A 19,516-nucleotide genomic window follows, 5' to 3' on the forward strand; every position below is an offset into this window, starting at 1 on the left:
GGACAGGCAAGGCCACTGAAGCCCTGCTGTCTCCAGCTCCACTGCCTCTGGCCCTGCTGCTATTTATTTAACTTTTCTGTTTGGTTGTTTGGCCTGTGGACCGACCACGGGGGAGAGCTCTGGGATTGGCTGGCCCCTGGTGCTGACTGGCACTGGGTTTTTGAATCTCTGATATTTTTCTGTACTCAATGTCTTTTTCTGAGAATCCTTTTACTGTAAGGAGTTTTTTCATTCTGTTCTTTTCTGAAAATTAACTGTATCAGTTTATTCAGACCAAGCTAGTGCTATTTGCACAGTATAGTGGAGGATTTAGAAGAAATGTAAAGTACATTCCTTGCTCTTATAAGGATCTGATAAATAGTCAAGGGTAACACACAAAACAATCAGCAAACTCTCTTAAGACCATAAAGATTACTACTGGCCCATGTGGCACTGAGTGTAAATAAATAAGGACAATAGGAGTTGAAATATGCAAAGGTCACTGTTAGCTGGAATGTTTATGTCAAGTTCATGAAGGAGGTGAAGGAGGAACTTGTTCTCTGTATGCAGGATATACAGTTTGAATGGGTGAAGGGTGAAATATTCTAGAAAGGAGTGGTAACATGAACAAAAGTTACGTAGATATGAGATTGTCCTGAATGTGGTCAGCTGGAAAATTAGGACTAAGTAATGATGGAGATACGTACATATGTGTATGTACGTGTATTATTTATAATATATGCATGCATATCCCTAGTTTCTGATAGCACATGAGACTAGCTTGTATACATACACATATACATACTCGCACATGTATATATACACATATGCACATACTCACAGATACCCACACATTTTCCATATTCATGTATATGAAATTAGTCCCCCTATGTTTTATGTTATATAGAGAATAAAGTGCTATTCTTTCTTGCTGACTTGGTTGATGAGAGGAATTCATGCGGAGATGAATTTTCAGGAGTGGTGTAGTACTTTGTTTTTGCTGATATTAACATGTTCTGGTACAAAATGAAGAAGGGAAAATTACACATGATCTGTGTGCTTGTGGAGTCTGTGCTTCGCTCACAGCCTTTCTTCCTTCCTGCAGGCCGGGGTTTGAAGTCTCACGCTTACATTCACAGTGTGCAGTTTAGTCACCATGTCTTCCTCAACCTCCACACCCTCAAGTTTTACTGCCTCCCTGACAACTATGAGATCATCGATTCCTCACTAGAGGATATCACGGTGCGTGTCCAAGAGGGTTGCTTTGGAACTAGTTCTCTTGGGAGCTACCCCAGGGCTCCTGGGGATCTTCCCCACTCAAGGTCAGGAGAGAGTCTCAGGCCTTTGGACTTGGAGAATCTCCTTTCTCTTTGGGAGGAACCAGGGAAACTGAAGAAAGAGGTCACGTGTGCTCAGTCGCCTAGTCGTATCCGACTCTCTGGGACCCCCACGGACTGTAGCCCACCAGGCTCCTCTGTCCATGGGGTTATCCAGGCAGGAATACTGGAGTGGGTTGCCATTTCCTCCTCCAGGGGATCTTCCTGACCCAGGGCTCAATCCTACTTCTTCTGCATTAGTAGGCAGATTCTTGACTACTGAGCCGCCTGGGAAGCCCCACAATTTGTAGTCATGGCCCATGGTCTGCAGCTTAGCTATTGTTTCTGTTTTTAGTTAGGACTGAAGAAATAGGGCGCCGTTGTAATTGGGGTGAAAGCATTTTTATGAAATAAATTACCCTTCCACACTTTCGTGTAGTGATGTGAATTGAGCCTGGTATAGCCAGGTATAGGACAGAGATTTTATACCAGCTCACAGCTCCTTTTTGGACTTCCCAGGTGGCCTTAGTGGTAAAGAACCTGCCTGCCTATGCAGAAGACTGAGAGACACGGGTTTGATCCCTGGGTGGGGAAGATCCCTGGGTGGGGTTGTTATTCCATGCATAGCAACCCATTCCAGTATTCTTGCCTGGAGAATCCCCATGGACAGAGGAGCCTGGTGGGCTATAGTTTTGCGACTCTATACTCCATAGAGTCATAAAAAGTTGGACACAACTGAAGTGACTTAGCACGCATCCATGGCTCCTTTTGACATGATGTGGCCAAAATGGCCAGCATGTTCCACCTGCAGGGTCTGATTTGTGCCTTATGCCAGGAGTCCCTGTACTTAAGTGGGGAGCCTAGGAAGTCCTCTTGGGCTTTGATTACTATTGGAACTGTTGATTATTGTTTTCCTTTTTAGCAAGGGGCTGCATGTTCAGTAGAGTGGAATGTTCTATTTAAGGAAAGCTTGGTGTTCAGAGTGTTTAAAACACTAACCCCACTTCCATAAGTTTCATAGTCTTGTTAAAATTGAAGTTTTAAGTGGTTATGCACAGAGGGAGAAACTGAAAGGAATTCAAGCCTTTTTTTTAAATTCAAGCTTTCAAAGTGAGTCAGTGGTGACTTCCCTGGTGGTCCAGTGGTTAAGACTATGCCTTCCAATGAAGAGGGTGCAGTTCGATCCCTGGTCTGGGAGCTGGGATCCCACATGCCTTGCAGCCAAAACAGCAAAACAGAAAACAGAAACTAAGTGGGTCAGTGGTGCCCTCTGACCAGCCTGTGACCTAATGACCCTCATAGCTCTGGGATTGGGAAGGGTCTGATCCCGCCCCTCTAGTCACAGGGAATCACAGCAGACCTCCACAGAGAGGGGGAACGACATTCTTGCTTATGCAGCAGCCCACATGCTGACCCTGCATAAGCTCCTACCTGGGACTCAGACTCCCACCACTTGCAGACTTGAGTATCCTGCAGTTTCTTGCTGTTGTTTGTTATGGGGTTGGCCAGACATGCTCTCTGAGGGAAGGCCTGGGACTCAGTGATTTTGGGTTGTTGCTAATCACCTGGCGTGCTGCGATTCATGGGGTTGCAAAGAGTCGGACATGACTGAGCAACTGAACTGAACTGATAGATGAGCAGTGTGTAGTGGGCCCATTCCATGTCACCTCCGTCCTTAGACCTACTGTTGGGAACCCTTTGGGTGGCTGTTCGTGGCAAAGTATTTTTTGCTTTTGCAAAAATTGCTGTTGCAAATATGTCTTGTCAGCTCTATAGATATAATTGTCCTAAAACAACTTGGAATTTTCTTTTGTTTTTGCAGTATGTGTTGAAGCCCACTTTCACAAAGCAGCAGATCGCTAACCTGGACAAGCAAGCCAAGTTGTCCCGGGCATATGACGGCACCACTTACCTGCCAGGTATTGTGGGCCTGAATAACATAAAGGCCAATGACTACGCCAACGCCGTCCTTCAGGTAGGGTAGAATGGGAACCGTGTGGGAGGGGGCAACCCAGGAACACTGAAGGTCAGCCAGGAAGTGACTGTTTTCTGGTGGAGTCTAGTGGTCCTCAGATCCTGATTCTTCGCTGGGAACTCTGCTGGCCTATTTGTTCTGCACCAAGCAGAACACTCCTGTGTCTGCTTGAGGGCTGCTGCCAAATGGTGGGCCTGTTTTAGCCTCTGGAGTGTACAGGGAGTGAGGGGTAGAATCTGCATGTGGCCTGGAGGACCCAAAAAGAGACATGTATGCTAGGTGATGCGTTTTTTTCCATGGTGTAGATGTTTACTATGTTGGCTCTGAGGTGTCTCTTTCTGCCCCTGTGTGTAAACCCTGAAACGGGAAAAGCAGAAAGCCAAAGTTGTCCTGTTTGCAATTAAGTTTTGCTTTAAAAAAAATTACATGAGTAATAGTTTACATTGTAGAAAACATCGATAAGCGTAAATAAGAAAATTAACAGTAATTCTGCTTCACTCAAAAAAAAATGATTAAACTGTAAATAAATTGCGGAGAGTAGGGAAGAAAGATACAGAAAGTGTAACAGGAGAGCTTTATTCCTTTCCCTAGTGCTCTGCCCTGGGGTAGTTAACAGTACAGAGAGCTCCAGAACTATTCTAAACACACACACACACAGGCATAATGTCATGTGGCAATATTATGGTTTATTTTGTTATTCCTCAATTGATAGATAAAATTTCACTTGTCTCAGGGTTTTTTCTGTTACCAGTGTTGCAGTGTGTATCCATCTTGCACTTTTTGTGACACTCTTATATTTTGTTTTATTTCTTTTTTAGACTTTTCAAATACTTGGATTTTTAATCTAGAAAGTAACATAGTATATGTGTGTATCTTTGTATATATTTTAACTTAAAAGCCTATTGTGAGATCAATAAATATTCTTGTGCAGCATCCTTAATGATTACATGTCATTCTGTTTTGTTGAATTTGATTCATTCAGCCTTCACTTCTTGTATTAATACACTGTGAGCCTTGATTCTAGGCTATAGGGGAGTTGTAGTAGTTTATAAACCCACCAGCCACAGAAAAGTCTGCTCTTTTTTTTTTTTTTTAATTGAAGTATAGTTGACTTACAATGTTGTGTTAGTTTCTGCTAAACAACAAAGTGAATTAGTTATATTTATTTTCCTCTTCATATTCTTTTCTCTTATGATTTACTACAGGATATTGAATATAGTTCCCTGTACTATACAGTAGGACCTTATTGTTTATTTTATATATAGTAAATTTTATTTGCTAATCCAAAATTTCTAATCTATCCCTTTTGGTAACCATAAATTTATTTTCTCTGTCAGTGAATCTGTTCCATAGATAAATTGTGTTGTGTATTAGATTCCACATGTAAGTGATATCATATGGTAGTTTTCTCTTTCTGGGCTTACTTAGTGTGATAATCACTAGGTCCGTCCATGCTGCTGCAGATAGCATTGTTTCATTCTTTTTTTTTTTTACAGCTGAGTAGTATTCTGTGTGTGTCACGTCTTTATTCATCTGTCGATGAACATTCGGGTTGTTCCGTATCTCGGCTATTGTATATAGTGCTTTCATATACACATATATAGTGTATATTAGGGTGCATGTATGCCCAGGAGTGGAGTTGCTGGATCTTATGGTAACTCTGTTTTTAGATTTTTAAGAAACCTTCATGCTGTTCTCCTTAGTCGCTACACCCGTTTATTGATAATTCCTACTAACAGTGTAGGAGGATTCCCAAAGGGATGTTGCATTGTCACTGTTAGCATTAAATAGAAGTTCTTCCATTTTGATAGGTATCTCCATTTAATTTACTTTTAAAAAATTCACTTCTAAAGTTGATTCTTATTTTTTTTCATGAGTTGTGGGCCTTATGTGCTCATTTTTCTATTAGTGTTACACTATATTGAGTTTTAAAAGTATGTGTATATTTATATATATATGTGTGTGTGTGTTGCACATATTCTGGTTCTTATTTGGTTGGCCTTTAAAATTTGTGTATGGTGTTTTTGCATAAAGAATTGGGTAAAACATTGCAAAAACATATCTCTGAGTTTTGCTGTCTGCTCTTGGTGTCATGCCTGGTCCCTTGTTGTTTGGTCGCTAAGTTGTGTCCGACTCCTTGTGACCCCATGAATTGCAGCACGCCAGGCTTCCCTGTCCTTCACCATCTCCTGGAGCTTGCTCAAACATGTCCATTGAGTCGGTGATGCCATCCAGTCATCTTGTCCTCTGTTGTCCGCTTCTCTTCCTACCTTCTATCTCTCCCAGCATCAGGGTCTTTTCCAGTGAGTCGGCTCTTTGCATCAGGTGGCCAGAGTACTGTAGCTTTAGCTTTAGCATCAGTCCTTCCAATGAATATTCAGGGTTGATTTCCTTTAGGATTGACTGTTTGGATCTCCTTTCAGTCACTCTCAGAAGTCTTCTCCAGTACTGCAGTTTGAAAGCATCAGTTCTTCGGCGCTCAGCCTCCTTTATGGTCCAAGTCGCACATCCATACATGACTGCTGGAAAAAAATATCATAGCTATGACTATACAGACCTTTGTCAGCAAAGTTATGTCTCTGCTTTTTAATATGCTGTCTAGGTCTGTCATAGCTTTTCTTCCAAGGTGCAGGTGTCTTTTAATTTCATGGCTGTAGTCACCGTCTGCAGTGATTTTGGAGCCCAGGAAAATAAAGTCATGCACTGTTTCCAGTGTTTCCTCATCTATATGCCACGAAGTATTTGGACCAGATTCCATGATCTTAGTATTTGAATGTTTCTGGTCCCTGGAAAGGTTGAATTCTTAGATGGAGAGAGATTTTGCTGACTTTTCCTCTTCCAGCCTCTCATGGCTTTGTGAAGACTGTTCGAGGACAGATAGGGTTTTGAATACAGTCAGGGAAGTTGTGACTTTGTGATGGGTTTTAGCCCCCATAGGAAGTTCTTTTTATTTATACATGTAAGTAGATGAACAAATCCTCTGTGATGTTTCCACTAAAATGTTATTGAATGGACCAAGTACTCCACAGAAGCTGATGAATTTCTCTCTGAGGACACCTGCTATTTGTGTTGTCACTGAAGCTAGGGAGCAACCTCTGTCCACAGTGGAGCACGGATAACAGAGCTAGGATAAACTTTATCCACACGCTTTTCCTTTTGAGAGTAACTTGTAGCAGGAAGGGCTTCCCTTGTGGCTCAGCTGGTAAAGAACCCGCCTGCAATGCAGGAGACCTGGGTTCGATTCCTGGGTTGGGAAGATCCCCTGGAGAAGGGAAAGGATACCCATTCCAGTATTCTGGCCTGGAGAATTCCATGGACTACAGTCCATGGGGTTGCAAGGAGTTGGACATGACTGAGCAACCTTTACTTTCAGTTTCTCAGCAGGAAATCCTTGTTTCTTTAGCTGAGCTAAACTTGTAGGCTTTCAGGCTGTTGCTTCAGTCATGTCCAGCTCTTTGCTACCACATGCTGTAGTCCGCCAGGCTCCTCTGTCTATGGGATGCTCCAAGCAAGAATACTGGAGTGGGTTACCATTCCTCCTCCATGGTATCTTCCTGACCCAGGGATTGAACCTGCATCTCCTGCGTTGCAGGCAAATTCTTTGCTACTTGAGCCATCAGAGAAGCCCCAAACTTGTAAAGGCTTTCCTGATCACCTGTATCATTATCCTGAGTTGCCTCCTGAATTATTTTCCCCAGAGATGCCTGGGTTTATATATTTAGCAGCATCTTTCCTTACTCCTTGCTAAAGGAATTACCTTGTCAAAGAAAGTTGTGCACATGGTAAGCACAGCGCTGATGAGGATTCATGACCCTATCAGAAAAGACCTGAGACTGTTATTTATGTAGGATCTGTTCTGTGGTCTCCTTCCCAGTTGCATATATCACATTAATAAGCATGTGTTTCTTTCTGAACTAACATGGTGGGTCTTTATCTTTTTGCTTAATGAGATAAAATTAATTTCTATTCTCTTAAAGTCTTTGACTATTTCCATCATAACAGAGTACATTCATTTTTATATACAGTTGTATGGCTTTATTCAGTTCAGTTCAGTTCAGTCTCTCAGTCGTGATCGTCTCTTTGCGACCCCATGAATCGTAGCACGCCAGGCCTCCCTGTCCATCACCAACTCCTGGAGCCATCTCATCCTCTGTCGTCCCTTTCTCTTCCTGCCCTCAATCCCTCCCAGCATCAGAGTCTTTTCCAATGAGTCAACTCTTCGCATGAGGTGGCTACCACCCTCTTAATACCACATGTGGGAAAGACACCTTTACTTCTGATTCTTTAAGGTGTAACAGTTTTTAGAAGAGCTTAAGTAGGTGAGCCTAAGTCCCAGGGGTCCGGCAGAAGGGCTGTGGATTAATCGGAATCGAATGTTTGATTTCCAGGCTCTGTCTAATGTTCCTCCTCTCCGGAACTACTTCCTGGAAGAAGACAATTATAAGAACATCAAACGTCCTCCTGGGGATATCATGTTCTTGTTGGTCCAGCGTTTCGGAGAGCTGATGAGAAAACTCTGGAACCCTCGCAATTTCAAAGCACATGTCTCTCCCCATGAGATGCTGCAGGCTGTTGTCCTCTGCAGCAAGAAGACTTTTCAGATCACGAAACAGGGTAGGGAAGGAGTAATTCGTGTCTTCTGACTTTTTGGCAATAGCACCAGTTTGGTGAGCACATTTACTGCTACTTTGCAGTGAACTCTGCAGTAGCTGGAACGAGTGTCCAGTGCATAGCGTGTTCAGGTTCCTCACTCTTCCTTCATCAGCCTGCCCTGCCCAGAGTCCCAGGGGTTGTCAGCTGGATAGGAGGTCTGTCTGATTTGCTGAACTAAACTACGACTTGGGAAAACCAGGAGGCTGGAAAAGGCACCAACCATTATTAAGTGCCTGCCATTTTTGCTTCTCATTTTGTCATGTCGCAGACTGTTCTATTCTGACTATTTTTATCCCTCCAAACCCAGTGATTTATTGCCACATGAGTAGCTCATAGTAGCTCATAGGATGTGATATGATACTCTCTAGTTTCCAGGTCAGTTGATTGACCATTCACTCATGGTGCTAGGTTTTAATGCTGCAGGGTTAAAAAATAGTTTTTTCCTTCCGGGCACTCCTGTTCTAGTGGGGAAGATAGTTCTGTAGAAAGATGATTACACGTGTTAAGTGCTGTGATAGCAGAAGCACAGCATGCTGTGGGAGGGTGCGTAGAGCAAAGACGCCCATTGAACACATGGGAGGTTCAGAGAGAAGGAAGAGACACCTGAGTTTTAGGTAGTGGGGAGACACGCTGGGGGTGGGCATTCCAGGCAGAGAGGACACTAGACAGGAGCATGGAGGTGCCTGGCACAGAGACTGCTTGTAGCTGGACCTTTGGATCCAACAGTGAGTGCCGAGATGGACCAGGTGGTTGGGTTTATTTTCCACTGCTATAAGGAACTTGGATTACATCCTGATAATAGTGGGGAGTCAGTGAAGGCTCTTAAGTGAAGTTATTCTGTCACATGTTTGTTTTAAAACATTCTTGTTGAAGAGTGACTTAGAACTTCAGTAATGACTATTATTATTATTTTAATATTTTGACTGAGCTGTGTGCCTTTCAGGATTTCAGTTACCTGACCAGGGTTGGAACCCGGTCCATGGCAGTGAACATGCCAATTCCTAACCACTGGCCCCCAGGGAACTCCCAGTAATGATTTTTGATGGGTGGTGAGACTCAGTGTTGGAATAGAGCTGATAAGTGAAGGTTCTGGTTGAGCCACATTGTCTAGGGGGTGAGTAAGGTCAGAAGACTAAGATCTTGGCCTTGAGGAGTGTCAGTGTGTAGTGGCCAGATAGAGGAGGTTGCCCACAGGATGGGATGGCCGGAGAGGAAGGAGGAAAACTGAGAATGTGGAGTCATGTCGAGCAGTGTGTGGCTTGGACTTTCATTCAGTCTGATGTCCCACCTCTCCTTTTCCAGGGGATGGAGTTGATTTTCTGTCCTGGTTTTTGAATGCTCTACACTCAGCTCTGGGGGGCACAAAGAAGAAAAAAAAGAGTAAGTCGTGTTATTTTGTGAAGGCGAGCACTTTTTTGTTTGCTTCCTTTTGGAAACACTTTGCAACCTTTCATCCTTTCTTCTTACCTGTGTATTTTTTTGTGTTAGGGTATCTTGTTCCTGAATAGTTTCCTTTCCATTTTTCTTTATTAGAGCATGCTTGTATATAATGGCATTTTTAATAAGTAGAAATGGATATGATTGTGCTCTTGAAATCCTGACCTAGTTTCAAACTGAGGGGCTGGGCAATGTGTTGTAGACATGCTGGTGGGCTCGTGGTGCCAGAGTGAAGACTTAGTGGATAGTCCTCAGGCCTGGCTGTTTCTTTGGAATAACAGACTAAAAGCTAGTTTCTTGCCTTGAGCCTATACTTGGAGAGATAGGCTTGCCTTCCTATAGAGGCTCAGACCTTGAGTCCCTATGTTCTTAGCATCCAGGTTGGCTTAGCAGTAGTTGGACATTTTTCATGAATGCCTTAAATAACTTAGAGACTGCTGAACCAGGTAAGTTGTTTTGGAGACCTAACGCAGTTTTCTTCTCTCTGCGTTCTGATGGTGTTGGTTTCTTGATGTGGGATTGTAGCCTGGTTCTCTTTTTACCAGGTGGCCCTGCCCCCTCTTTAGGTGTCTTCAGCCAGTCTGTCCCATCCATCTTGGGGAGAAGAAAGACATAGAATAATTGTTAAAAAAAATATTTATTTATTTGGCTGCACTAGGTCTCAGTTGTGTGTGGCATACAAACTCTTAGTTTTGGTGTGTGAGATCTAGTCTCCTGACCCGGGATCGAACCAAGGCCCCTACATTGGGAGCACAGAGTCTTAGAGATCCCCTAGAGTAATTATTTACACAAATAAGTAAAAAGGTATAATTTGGTGGTATATGTCTGTTTTTAAGTGAGAGCTTTGGATCTTATGCTGGAAGATGCTGATTTATTTCAAAAATGTAGGAGTTAGGACTGAATTTTGGAAATGCTTTCAACACAGAAGTTGCATTTTGATTTGTTTGTACAGCAATTGTAACTGACGTTTTCCAGGGATCCATGAGGATCTTCACTAAAAAACTGCCTCATCCTGATCTGGTGAGTGGCTTAGACTGGTTTATATTGCCCGAGAGGATTCGTAGTTGACAAAAAGATGCTTAGATAACTGGTACAGCCTTTTGCTCCAGGAAGAGGTTCTGCAAGGCGCCTGCCAAGTGGCATGTCCCTTAGGTTCCTGTGTACCAGTGTGCTAAGTTTGGGAGGTGGTGGTTGATTGTACAGTTGACCTTCGAACAACACAGTTTTGAGCTGCGCTGGTTCACTTATACACAGATTTTTTTCAGTATATAAAAGCACTCTATTTACATTTAGCAATTGGTTGAGGCTTGATCATCCATGGAATTTGGTATCCAAGGCAAGTCCTGGAGGCAACCACAGATAAGGAGGGATGACCGATTTCAGTGTTCTGGCCGCTAGGTGGTGCTAGTGTGTTTCTTCCTAAAGCTCAGATAAACTTTCTAGATTTCAAATAGTCTGGTATTTAAATAATATCTCTATGAAGATGAAAGACCAGTGTTTACATTAATCTATAGGGATTCCCAGGTGGCTCAGTGGTAAAGAATCTGCCTGCCAATGCAGGAGACACAGGAGCTGTGGGTTCAGTTCCTGGGTTGGGACGATCCCTAGGAGAAAGAAATGGCAACCCACTCCAGTACACTTGCCTGGAAAAATCCCATGGACACAGGAGCCTGATGGGCTACAGTCCACAGGGTTGCAAAGAGTCAGACACGACTGAGCACCCATGCATGCATACAGGTTGTGCAGGTGCCTGTGGAATTGCACAGTCTCTTGGGTACCCCTCCTGCCTGCAATATTAAATGAAGTAAATATAAGCGTCCCAGAACTCTCGTTTCTTTCCAGCTGTGGTGTTCTATTTTGCTCACACTGCTTCCCTCCTTTTCCTTCTCCCTCACTTCTAGCCAGCGGAAGAGAAAGAGCAGCTGCTGCATAATGACGAGTACCAGGAGACGATGGTGGAGTCCACGTTTATGTACCTGACCCTGGACCTGCCTACCGCCCCCCTGTACAAGGACGAGAAGGAGCAGCTCATTATCCCCCAGGTGCCTCTCTTCAACATCCTGGCCAAGTTCAACGGCATCACTGAGAAGGTAACCCATCTGCACACCTGCCCTGCTCATAGCCCTTTCTCTCTCTTCCTCTCTCTTTTTTTGCTATATCATTTTATGAGGGGGGGAGGTTGTGCTGGGTCTTTGTTGCTGCCTGTGAGCTTTCTTTGGCTGTGGGGAGTGGGGGCTACTGTCTTGTTGCGTTGCGCGGGCTTCTCATTGTGGTGGCTTCTCTTGTGGAGCACAGGCTCTAGGCCTATGGACTTCAGTAGCTATGGCTTGTGGGCTTAGTTGCCCTATGGCATGTGGAATCTTTCCAGATCAGGGATCGAACCCGTGTCCCTTGCATTGGCAGGTGGATTCTTGACTGCCATGAAAGTCCAACCTTTTCACTTTGATGTTTTTCTTTTTAAACTTGAAAATTCCCACTTGTGGGTAATGCGTGTATTTTAAAGTGTATGGTGTTTATTGAGCCTCCCAGACTTTCTGCTGTTTTACCCTCAACTCAATTTGAATTGAAAGTGTAGTGAAAGTGTTAGTTGTTCAGTCATTTCTGACTCTTTGTGCCCCCATAGACTGAGGCCCACCAGGCTCCTCAGTCCATGGGATTTCCCAGGTGAAAATGCTGGACTGGGTTGCCATTTCCCTCTCCAAGGGATCTTCCTCACCCAGGGATCAGTCCCAGGTCTCCTGCACTGCAGGTTGATTCTTGACCTGGGGGCTTCCCTAGTGGCACAGCTGGTAAAGAATCCACTTGCCAAAACAAGAGATGCAAGAGATGTGAGTTTGATCCTTGGGTTGGGAAGATCCCCTGGAGAAGGAAATGGCAACTCACTCTGGTATTCTTTCCTGGAAAATTCCATGGATAGAGGAGCTTGACAGACTACAGTCCATGGGGTCATGAAGAGTCAGACATGATTGAGCTGCTAACACTTTCACACTTCAACTTGAATTAAAGTGCCTCTGGGTGGTATGGAGAAAGGAGAGGGTATTTAGGAGAGTAGAAACTCACAAAGGTATGAAAAACTCCCATCTTTAAAAAAATATAATGTAGATATTAAAGCAGAAGAAAATCACTAAAATATAAATAAAATGAAAAAATTATTCTTACTATAACATTACCTTTCATCAAGTTGAAAGTTTCTTTTTATCTGCGGAGTTAACTGTTTCTTGGTTTAATTCCTTTCTTCATCCTAGATAAATTTAATCCTTTTTCATTCTTTTAAACTTAAAAAAAATTTTTTTTTTTACCTCGATGCCTCATTCTGAACCCTTTTCCCTCTCTTTTTTAGACTCATTTCATTTGGGGGAGGTGAAAGACCTTAGGGCTTATCTAGATCTGTTTATTTTATTTGGCTTTATTTTATACTGATTTTATGTGACAGAGCTGGGCATCTAAAGTCAGATTTTTCTCTGACTTTTTCAACTATACCACATGGTCCCTATTATTACTGTTTGTTCACATATAAGTAATATTGAGATTCCTGTGGACCCTCAGTATTGGTTTACGTTTATTGTTACGATAGTATTACTTAAATCAGTGTAAACATCAATGTTAGTATACACTTTTCATACCTATAGCTTTTAAGGAAAGTACTAAATTATGACTAACTTTTATGTAAACAAAACTTTGAAATCAATAAAACTGGTTAATAGCACTGTTGTAATGTGAGTTTAGCTAAAACCTTGCTGTACTGATGTCCAGTGTGAAATTCCTTCCCTCCCTCCACCCCATGCTCCCAGTGTTCCCTTGTAAATTTCAGAGAAACCTTTTCATGTTAGGTTGTGATGGTATTTAAGTGTTAAATCTGTCCTTCACTACTCTGAGATAATTAAAAATAGTGCCTCATGATGCCAGCTTGTTCATAGACACAGACGTGGGCAGTGAAATCTCTTGGCGTTTACTTAAGAACATATCTTTTCTTTTCTTTTTTTTTTTTTTTGCGTTTAGCACAATATTTTATTTCAACCACAAAGAAATGAGTTACTTCCTATCACCAAAAAGACATTTATTTCCTTAGGTTATACCCACAGATGATGAGAAATTTACCAGAAGGAAGGTGTGGCTCTGGTATGTGTACTAGAGATGGAAAGTTTTTATTTCTCCAGTGCTCTCAGATTATTCATCATGTGGCAGGGAACTTAGTTGTTTAAAAAGGAACAGTTTTATTGAGATATAATACACAGTAGCATACAATTAACCTATTCGAAGTTTACAGTGCAGGTTTTTTGTTTGTTTTTTTGCTTTACTATATTCACAGAAATGGGCTACCACAGATCTGGTCAACTTTAGAATACTTTCATCATTGATTTTTTTAAAAATCACCCTTTAGTTATCATTTTAACCCCTTTGTGTCCCCCTGCCCTAGACAGCAACTAGTCAGTTTTGAATGACACTTGATGCTTGCAAATTTTGAAACAAACTTTGAGATCACGGTCAGTCTATAAGTTTTTGTTATGGACATGTTTTCATTTCTCTTGGCTGGATATCGGGGAGTGGAATTGCTGGGTGGTAACTCTTACATTTAGCCATTTGAAGAACTGTTTTCCAAAGTGACCGCACTGTTATATTCCCACCACTAGTGTACGAGTGTTCCAGTTTCTCTACATCTTCACCACCGTTTGTTATTGTTTATGTTCGGGTTTTAGGCATCCTAGTAGGTGTGAAATGGTATCTCATTATGGTTTTAATTTGTATCTCCCTGATGACTAATTTCATATGCTTATTTGTATATCATCTTTGGAGAAATGTTTGTTTAGATCCTTTGTGCATTTAAAAAATTAGTTTATCTTTTTATTATTGAGTTGTAAGATTTCTGTATATAGTCTCGATACCAGTCACTCATCAAATTGTATGATTTGCGAATATTTTTTTCCCATTCTGTAGGTTGCATTTTTACCCTCTTGATAGTATCATTTGCAGCATAAAGGTTTTAACTTTGATGAAATTGCTTAGTTTTTCTTTTATAGTGTGGGCTTTTGCTGTCATATGTAAGAATCCATTCTTAAATCCCAGGTCATGAAAGTTTACTTCTGTGTTTTCTTCTAAGACTTCCATAGTTTTAGCTTCAGGCCTTTGCTGTTGTTGTTTAGTCCCTAAGTCACGTCCAGCTCTTCTGTGACTCCATGGACTATAGCCCATCAGGCTCCTCTGTCCATGGGATTTTTCTAGGCAAGAATACTGGAGTGGGTTGCCATTTCCTTCTCCAGGGGATCTTCCCAACCCAGGGATCAAACTGGAGTCTCCTGCATTGGCAGGTGGATTCTTCACCATTTGAGCCACCAAGGAAGTTCCATTGATCGGGGGATTTTTGCAGAAACTAACTAATGTGGTCAGTAAGTTTATTTTGATTAACCTGAAATTAATTCTGTTATTTCACTAACACTTTGTGAATTATTACATTGAATAGTTACACCTGACACACCTGTAGAATCTTCTAATTGAATTGAAATGTTGTCTTCAGTTCACTTTTCTGTAGGAGCAAAGGAACCCTCTCCAGCACCATGAGTTTCATTTATACTTTCTGTATCAGAATCATTGACTAAGTTTTTTTGTCTTTTTTTTGATCTAATATTCGCATCATCTGAATCAGAACAATAGTCCGAAGAACTGTCATCTTCTAAGACACTAGTATATATATCCCTCAGGCAGTCAGAGAAAATATCTTCATAAAATTCACTGAAAAATTCTTCTTCACTCAGAATTTCATGATGCATCATTTTTGAAAATTTTTCATTGGAATGAATAACAGAGCAAAATTTTATAAATAATAATGACAATCATAAGTTGTGTAATGAACCCTTCATCAATTTTAAGCTCTAACAACTTCACATAGTGGTATTTATTGTATCACTCTCTAGAAAAATACTGATATGGCTCGTGGGCTCAATAGTGTATTAAGTTAAATTTTAGTATATGGTGTAAAGTACAAAGTCTAGTTTTATTCTTTTGCATATGACTGTCTAGTTGTCTTAGCACTGTTTGTTGACAAGACAGTTCTTTTCCCATTGAATGGTCTTGGCATCCTTGTTGAAAAATCATTTGACCATAGACACATGGGTTTATTTTTGGACTCTCAATTCTGTTCCATTGATGTATATGTCTAGAACACAGTCTTGATTATTACTACTTTGTAGTTAGTTCTGAAATTATAAACTGAGTTTTCCAACTTTATTCTTTTACAAGATTGTTCTGGTTATTTTGGGTTCTTTGCAATTTCTCAAATTTGAGGATCAGCTTGTGGATTTTTACAAAAAAGCCAGCTGATATTCTGACAGGGATTGTGTTGAATCTGTAGATTAGTTTGGGAGTTATTGCCAACTTAATAATAGCAGTCTTCTGATTCATAAACATGGATTATTTTTCCATTTATTCATCTTCTTTAATTTCTTTCAGTAGTGTTGTATAGTTTTTGGAGTATAAGTTTGAACTATTTTAATATAAATTTTTATTATTTTAATTTTTGGCCGCACTGGGTCTTCGTTGTGGTGCGCAGGCTTCTCAGTGTAGTGGCTTCTCTAATTGCAGAGTGCAGGCTCCAGGGCTCATGGGCTCAGTAGTTTTGGCTCATGGGCTCAGTAGTTTTGGCTCATGGGCTTAGTTGTGATCTTGTGGAATCTTCCTGGACCAGAGATTGAACCCATGACCCCTGCATTGGCAGGTGGATTCTCAATCACTAGACCACCAGGGAAGCCCCTGCAGTTGATTTTTGTATATTGATTTTTGTATATTGATTTTTGTAGCCTGCAACCTTGCCAAACTTTTAAAGTGGATTTCTTAAGATTTTCCATATGCAAGATCATATCATCTGCAGACAGAGATAGTTTTACTTCTTCCTTTCTAATCTGGATGCTTCACATTTATTTCAGTGTTACTGTCTGATTGCACTGGCTGGAATCTCTAGTACAGGGTTAAATAGAAGTGGAAAATGCAGATATCCTATCTTGTACCTGATCTTGAGGGATAGCATCCAGGCTTTTACCAGTAAGTTTGATGTTAGCTGTGGATAACATCACATATCTGTTTTTCATAGATACCCTTTATCAGGTTGAGGAAGTTCCCTTCTGTCTCTATTAGTGTTTTTCTCATGATAAGGTGTTGGATTTTGTCAAATGCTTTTTTGTATCTACAGAGATGATTGTGTGTTTCAGTTATTGCTATGTGTTGTCTTATTTAGCTATTTATTGCCTTATTATTATTATATGATACAGTACATTATATTAATTTATTTTTGGATGTTAAGCCACCTTTGTATTCCTGGATAAATCATACTTAGTCATGTATAATTGGTATATAATTCTTTCTTGTTGTTGTTTATGTTGGAATTGGTTTACTAGTATTTTGTTGAGGAATTTTGCATCCATATTCATAGAAATACTGATCTGTAGTTGTGCCTAGTTTTGGTATCAGGGTAATGCTGGCCTCATGAAAGAGGTTGGAAAGTATTCCCTCCTTATATTTTGGAAAAGGGTTTGAAAAATTGGTGTACTTTCTTTAAATGTTTGGTAGAAAATACCAGTGAAAAAATTTGGGCCTGGACTTTTCTTCGTGGGTAGGTTTTAATGACTAATTCAATTTCTTTACTTGTTGTAGGTTTATTCAGATTGTTTCTTTTTAAGTTTTGGTAGTTTGAGTCTTTCTAGAAATTTATCCATTTCATCTAACTTATCTCCTGTTTTGGCATACAGTTGTTTATAGTGTTCCTTTATAATCATTTTTATTTCTGTAAATTTCCTAGTAATGTTCCCTTTTTCATTTTTGATTCTAGTAATTTGAATTTTTTTTTTTCTTGTTCAACTAACTAAAGGTTTGTCTTTTCAAAGAAACAGGTTTTGTTGATTTTTCTGAAATGTTGTTTTTCTATTCCGTGTTTTTTAACTTGTGGTCTGATATATTTTTTTTATTTTTTCTGCTTGCTTTAGGTTTAGTTTGCTTTTTCCCCAATGTTTTAAGATGGAAGGTTATTGATTTGAGATCTTATTTTTCAATTTAGGTATTTATAACTAAATTTACCTCTTGACCACTGCTTTAGCTACATCCCATAAGTTTTTATATGTTGTGTCTTCATTTTTATTCATCTTGAATTCTTTCCTAATTTCCCTTTTTATTTCTTTTTTATTTAACCGATAACTCATTAAGGAATGTATTGTTTAATTTCCATATATTTGTGAGTTTTGCAAGTTTCTTTCTGTTGCTGATTTCTGTTAATAATTTCATCCCATTGTGGGCAGAGAACATGCTTTGTATTGTTTCTATATTTTATGTTTGTTGGTTTGTTTTACGGGCTGGCGTATGGTCTTTGCTGGAGACCATTCCATGTGCCCTTGAGAAGAGTGTCCATTAAGCTGATGGCGGTGCAACTTTAGGCCTAATTATAATGCTGCTCAGGTCTTCTGTTTCTTCTGCCTGGTTGTCTGTCCACGGTTGAAAGTGAGATATTCAAGTCCTGAGTGAGGCCTCAGTTAAGTGTTGCTCAACAGACTATACTTGACCTACGAGTCTTAGGGCCTTGGAGGAGGAAGGAACGTGGAATGTCAGTTGACAGCTCTTCTGGAAAACCCTCACTGTTAAAGTGCTCCTTGTTGGTCACAGGTGCCTGTTCCATGGTGCATGTGTCTGATGGCCAAATGGTCAGGACATTCTTCTTTATTTTGAATTAAGTAAAACTCTTATATATTTTTTTAGGGGCTTCCCAGGTGGCTCAGTGGTAAAGAATCTGTCTGGCAATGCAGGAAACATGGGTTCGATCCTTGGATCAGAAAGATCCCCTAGAGAAGGATGTGGCAGCCCACTCCAGTATTCTTGCCTGGAAAATCCCATGTACCGAGGATCCTGGTGGGCTGTAGTCCCTGGGGTCACAAAGAATCGGATACGATTGAGGGAGTAAACAAAAAACAACTCATGGTTTTTAAATTCTGAACTTTTAACAAATCCTCTTTTTCACTTGACATTTTTGTTTTCCTTATAGAAACAAATACCTACATTACTACAGTTAGAGTTGAACAGTTTGGTCACGTGCTGTCTGAAACACAGCCCACAGATGAGGTATTTCAGCTTTGGCCAAACAGCTGTTCTTACCCCTTGCAGGTGGTTGCTGGGGTCAGGTGTCTTCTGGATTCTAAGTGGAAGACAAAATTCTATTAAAAAACCCAAACCAAGCCAAGATAAAACTTGTGTTCCTGCTCTAATGCTCCAACACTAACTTGATCATTTTCTTTTCTCTCTCTAGGAATATAAGACCTACAAGGAGAACTTTCTGAAGCGCTTCCAGCTCACCAAGCTGCCTCCATATCTAATCTTTTGTATTAAGAGATTCACTAAGAACAATTTCTTTGTGGAGAAGAATCCGACTATTGTCAACTTCCCGATTACGTGAGTGTTCCCCTCCTTCACTTTCATTAGGGGCGTGAGCTTGAGTTCCTTTTTTATTTCTTTGTGCCACTCTTAATATTGGACCGTCTTAGTTGGAGATTGTAAGGAACCTACCTACACTATATAAGTTAAGGTTTCTATGGGAAGGATACAAACATTTTAGGGACCTCAAAGATGAATGTTTCAGTTCAGTTCAGTTCAGTCGCTCAGTCGTGTCCGACTCTTTGCGACCCCATGAATCGCAGCACGCCAGGCCTGCCTGTCCATCACCATCTCCCAGAGTTCACTCAGACTCACGTCCATCGAGTCCGTGATGCCATCCAGCCATCTCATCCTCTGTCGTCCCCTTCTCCTCCTGCCCCCAATCCCTCCCAGCATCAGAGTCTTTTCCAGTGAGTCAACTCTTCACATGAGGTGGCCAAAGTACTGGAGCTTCAGCTTTAGCATCATTCCTTCCAAAGAAATCCCAGGGTTGATCTCCTTCAGAATGGACTGGTTGGATCTCCTTGTGGTCCAACGGACTCTCAAGAGTCTTCTCCAACACCACAATTCAAAAGCATCAATTCTTTGGCGCTCAGCCTTCTTCACAGTCCAACTCTCCCATCCATACGTGACCACTGGAAACACAATAGCCTTGTCTAGACAGACCTTAGTTGGCAAAGTAATGTCTCTGCTTTTGAATATACTATCTAGGTGGGTCATAACTTTTCTTCCAAGGAGTAAGCGTCTTTTAATT

General features: G+C 41.0%; 1 protein-coding gene across 1 annotated transcript in view; it reads left to right on the top strand.

Moving 5' to 3' along the window:
- The window catches only part of USP39 (ubiquitin specific peptidase 39), a 36,873-nt gene that overhangs the window by 7,978 nt on the left and 9,379 nt on the right, over positions 1-19,516 (top strand). Inside the window, exons 4-10 of the mRNA XM_068971011.1 lie at positions 1,085-1,221; positions 3,118-3,270; positions 7,659-7,884; positions 9,226-9,303; positions 10,313-10,380; positions 11,262-11,450; positions 18,638-18,780. Coding sequence (XP_068827112.1) covers positions 1,085-1,221; positions 3,118-3,270; positions 7,659-7,884; positions 9,226-9,303; positions 10,313-10,380; positions 11,262-11,450; positions 18,638-18,780 — 994 coding nt within the window. The remainder of the gene's footprint in view (positions 1-1,084; positions 1,222-3,117; positions 3,271-7,658; positions 7,885-9,225; positions 9,304-10,312; positions 10,381-11,261; positions 11,451-18,637; positions 18,781-19,516) is intronic.

This window comes from Capricornis sumatraensis, chromosome 1 (assembly GCF_032405125.1).
Source record: "Capricornis sumatraensis isolate serow.1 chromosome 1, serow.2, whole genome shotgun sequence".
Taxonomy (NCBI): domain Eukaryota; kingdom Metazoa; phylum Chordata; class Mammalia; order Artiodactyla; family Bovidae; genus Capricornis; species Capricornis sumatraensis.